The sequence below is a fragment of the Corylus avellana genome, chromosome ca5 (assembly GCF_901000735.1).
Source record: "Corylus avellana chromosome ca5, CavTom2PMs-1.0".
In the NCBI taxonomy this organism is placed as follows: Eukaryota; Viridiplantae; Streptophyta; class Magnoliopsida; order Fagales; family Betulaceae; genus Corylus; species Corylus avellana.
The window spans coordinates 31,027,135-31,031,404 of NC_081545.1; the positions used below are offsets into that span (position 1 = coordinate 31,027,135).

The 4,270-nt window shown below is 36.3% G+C and overlaps 1 protein-coding gene across 1 annotated transcript in view; it reads right to left on the reverse strand.

Moving 5' to 3' along the window:
• Window positions 1-787: 787 nt before the first annotated feature.
• The window catches only part of LOC132182128 (uncharacterized ATP-dependent helicase C29A10.10c-like), a 3,983-nt gene continuing 500 nt past the window's right edge, over window positions 788-4,270 (reverse strand). The window contains exons 2-9 of the mRNA XM_059595328.1: window positions 3,576-4,261; window positions 3,161-3,485; window positions 2,807-3,059; window positions 2,504-2,720; window positions 1,913-2,277; window positions 1,445-1,579; window positions 1,127-1,212; window positions 788-1,005 (exon numbers count right to left, since the gene is read on the reverse strand). Of these exons, the coding sequence (XP_059451311.1) occupies window positions 1,143-1,212; window positions 1,445-1,579; window positions 1,913-2,277; window positions 2,504-2,720; window positions 2,807-3,059; window positions 3,161-3,485; window positions 3,576-4,261 (2,051 nt within the window). The 3' untranslated portion in view covers window positions 788-1,005; window positions 1,127-1,142. The remainder of the gene's footprint in view (window positions 1,006-1,126; window positions 1,213-1,444; window positions 1,580-1,912; window positions 2,278-2,503; window positions 2,721-2,806; window positions 3,060-3,160; window positions 3,486-3,575; window positions 4,262-4,270) is intronic.

A 4,270-nucleotide genomic window follows, 5' to 3' on the forward strand; every position in this document is an offset into this window, starting at 1 on the left:
GAAAGAATAATTAATTCAATAGCTATTGTTCTACGGCCAAAACAACTTCTCTGGAGATTGTGCCTTTCATTCTCAATGGGAAGAAGGAATAGAGGTTATCTCCACCAGCAACTTAAATTGCTAACTTTGTCCCCATTAAGAGAGCCTTAGCTGTGATCTTAAATATACATCATATGCTACTACCTCTTACTATATGACCAGTCATTTGCACATGCAATTTAACCGCTGTATCTACTTGTTTACCTAGTAATCCTGTGAAAACTGAATATCCTTGAGAGAGGCAAGAGAACGAATTTTTCTGGCATGAAACAAATGAATTCTAGCAGAGGTTTCTGTCATCTTAATCTATCTCACAGACATGCATGCACAGATTCCAGTCTTCTGGTAATGTAATCCAGACAAGAGAAATGGTTACATCCAGAATCCAGGAGTGGAACTTACAAATAGGCATAGTGTCATCCTTTTGTTTGATCTAAGCCCAATTTTTAGGCACCTTTTGCTATAAACAGGCAAGTCCATAGTTGACGCTTCTGATGTTGGGGTCTGAGAAACATGGTCTCAAATGAAAGAGAACTTTTTGGTGATTAAAACTTATATGAACTTTCTCTATAAGGCTGACAGGCCGTAATAGCCATACAACAGGGAAGAGAATTCTCATTTCAAACCTAGGACTCGAGGATTGCCACTTTTTAGTCGCACATGAAATTATAGACATCATACAACTGAGTTACATCTAATGCAATCATCTTCAAGATTCCATAGTAAAAAATTAAGGATCACTCCCAGTGTTGCGAAGGATTGGGTTTCAATGCCAAAATAAACTATATATAGCTCTTATTGTCCTATATAAAGAGGGATATACCTTAAGTTACAATCATTCTTACAAAGTGAGACGAGAACCAAAAGAAGCACCTGGATTTTATCATGCTTCAAGTGTTAATACTAAACTCTTCTCAAAACCCCTCCAAAGATCCCCAAATTACCAGACTTTTCCAAGATCATGATCTGAAGAAGAAAATGTATTTCAGAACTATGGTACTTAGTAATTAATTAAAGATGGCTTGGAAATGCATGCAAATCCAATTCTAATTAAAATAAATAAATAAATAAACTAAAGCAATCTTACCTCATCAGTCATTCTACTACCTTTCCGACTTTTTCTTCAAGCCAACATCTTCCCATTTATTCTTCATTCTAGACTTGAAAGGATTTCTGACATTCATATATATAATCTTAAGTCTTTTGAAAGAAAATAGATCATAAATGTATTTGTTTTGTTTTGTTTTTTACTGCTTGGAATTAGAAAAAAACAACTATACAGCTTGAATAAAGGAAGGAAAATCAATTTCTGTTTTTAGTTAAAGTGATTCTGCAGAAGATAAATTCCTTTGTGTCTAGAATGCTTAAAATTTAAATTTAAAACCACTAAATTTGTTTCACATACCTATGAGTTGTGGTTGATGTTTCTGGCTCATCCTTCAAACTGAGTGAGGATAATGGTTTTGAGAGGTACCACATACTATCAGCTTCAGAACCACTACTTGAGTCCACTGGCCATCTCTTTGGAACAACCAAACTCCTATAGCAAACTCAAACAGATGAGTAATCAATTTCTATTAGTTTAAGCTTTCTGGATGACTTGGCGATTTATCACAGTAATATCATATTCATACCCTTCGCAGTCATTAAGTTAGAATGCACAAAAGTGAATGTAATATTTGCTGCAATCTTGTTATTATTTAACCTTCCTTCCCTAATTCTCCAGGCCTATGGCATAAACACTACTTGATAACAAACTTTTGCATTCATCAGATTCAGAGGTTTAAGTTTAACTAGAACAACATATACATATTAGCTGATATATGCTAGATAAATGTGTTATATTTAAAAGCAAATTCAGATAAGCTCATACCCCTCAACACATCTGTGTTTGCAGCGATGCATCTTATCCACTGTATAGCTTCCAAATAAGATGTCAAGCTGCTTTGCTAGTCTTGGTATGTCAGATAATGGCAAAACATCCCAAACCTTCATAACCTGAATGTGATGTGAATCCTCCTTGAGAATATCAACAGTCCAAACCAGATTCAGCTGCTCATCCACCCTGTAAATCTCTAAAACTTGAGAAGAAGTCCCATCATGGACAATGAGGTTTCTCTTCTCATTGGTCTGACGCCAACCACTTGAAAGCTTTGCCAAAAGAGATATCACTTCCTTACGAATCTCTGCATTGCTAGTCCTTGCTATAGATTTGTGGAAATCATTGTTGAAGAAAACCTGCATTTGTATTTAGGAAATGGTAATGTCATCATAAAAATTCATATCAGTTCAAACCCATTACAAAATCAAAATTCAAAGACTCTACTATGTAAACCCCTTAATACTAAATCTTTATATATAGTCATATTTCTAGTTTTTGCCTTTGATTCACTTGAATCAATAGGTGAATTTCATCTGTCTTATATAATGCATGCTAAAAGAACAACCAAAACATTGCATGCACCTTCCATATAGCCTCTTTGAACAGAAGAGAGCCGTTATTGAGTAAAATATCAAGCTGTTCAAGCTCCACCAAGGCAGCAGTAATTGCCTGAGCCAAGTTCTTGTCCTCATTGGCATCATAGAAACACCCACGTTGCTTGGCATCAAGGACTAGTTTCTTCCAAACAGTGTCACTCTTGAGTAAAGTACCCCCATCCCCCAAAATCCAAAGGCAATACCTAAAGAATGAAACAGTAACCAAATTTTAATTTCCAAAACCGACAAAATTAACACAATATTGTGTATATATATATACAAGTAATACCTTGCTCGAGTCAGCGCCACATTTGCTCTTTGTCGGTTGGAAAGGAAACCTACTGATCCATTCCCATTACATCTTACAGTAGAGATAATTATTACATCATCTTCACCTCCTTGGGACCCATCAACAGAGCGAACACTCACAGTGAAGCCACTGTTAGAGTTGTATTTTCTGACCCTCTCTTCAATTGCAGAAACTTGAGCCTTATATGGTGATATCACTCCTATGCTAACATTCTTCTTTGTGTCACAGAATTCTGTCACAAAAACAGGAAATGGTAAATGGAATTCATATCATTTGTCTATATAACTTTTTCTGAAAGCAAATGTTTCCTAGATAATAACCAATAAAACATACGTTTAAAAAGATTCTCAACTATCTCAGAGACCACAGCAACCTCAACCATATTCTTGGGACTGTACCCCAGACCAAATTCCTCCTTTCCATGAGCAATACTTATAAAAGAGTAGGAGCTGTACATGTTGCCCTGAAGGAAACGCTTCTGGTATTCTCTTTCTTTAACATTTGGAGCATCTGAAATCTGTTTGTCATAGAACTGTGTGTTTGGAAATAAGCTGATGGATGGATGCATCCTGTACTGGACATTAAGAAGGTGCTTCTGGTGCCCCAACATGACTAGTCTTTCGAACAAACTTCTTCCAAATTCAGCCTTGTCGGATATCTAAAAAGTGCACATTCAAAACATGTTAAACAAAGTGGAAGATGTTCATAATTTGCAAAGACCAAAGAACCAAGGATAAAACACTCTAACCTCGCTTTTAACCATAGCAGGGAGCTGCCTCTCATCACCTATGAGAATAGCATGGTGGAGACCAGGAAGTTGTAAAGGAATAGCTGATTCACATTCTTTCAGTTGAGCAGCTTCATCGATAACTAAGAATTCCAATGGTATATTTCCTTCTGCATGTAATTTAGAAGAGCTTGATGCAGTACAGAACACTAGGCATGCATTTCCCAAGCAAAAGTTTTTTATTGAATAATTTTCTGTTAAAACTGGAACAGAGGATGCCAGAGATAATTGCAGATATCTTAGTAGACGAAGGCACTCTTCTCTCATATTCAACTTTGTGAACCAATCCACACTTCTTCCTGTGTCTTGGAAATTATTTAGAACTTGTTTTAACAACCCTTCATTTCCTACACGGGCACCTTGCAACACAGTTTCAAAGGATTTGAGCGAAGCCAAAGCTCTAATCATCTTCTTCACTGCCTCTAACCGTAGTATAGAAGTTGGTAAGTGGGTATACAAATTAACCATACAAAACTTCAGTTGCTCATGAATTGAACAGAATCTCTTCTTTGAAAACTCCTCAAATGTCAAAGGAACATAATCATCCATTTGGAGCTCATCATCCTCCTCATTGTTCTCCACCTTTCTTTCTCCCAAATATCTTAGGTACTCCGATTTAGGGTCATCAAGCAAAGATATCATTGATTCTAAGCCAT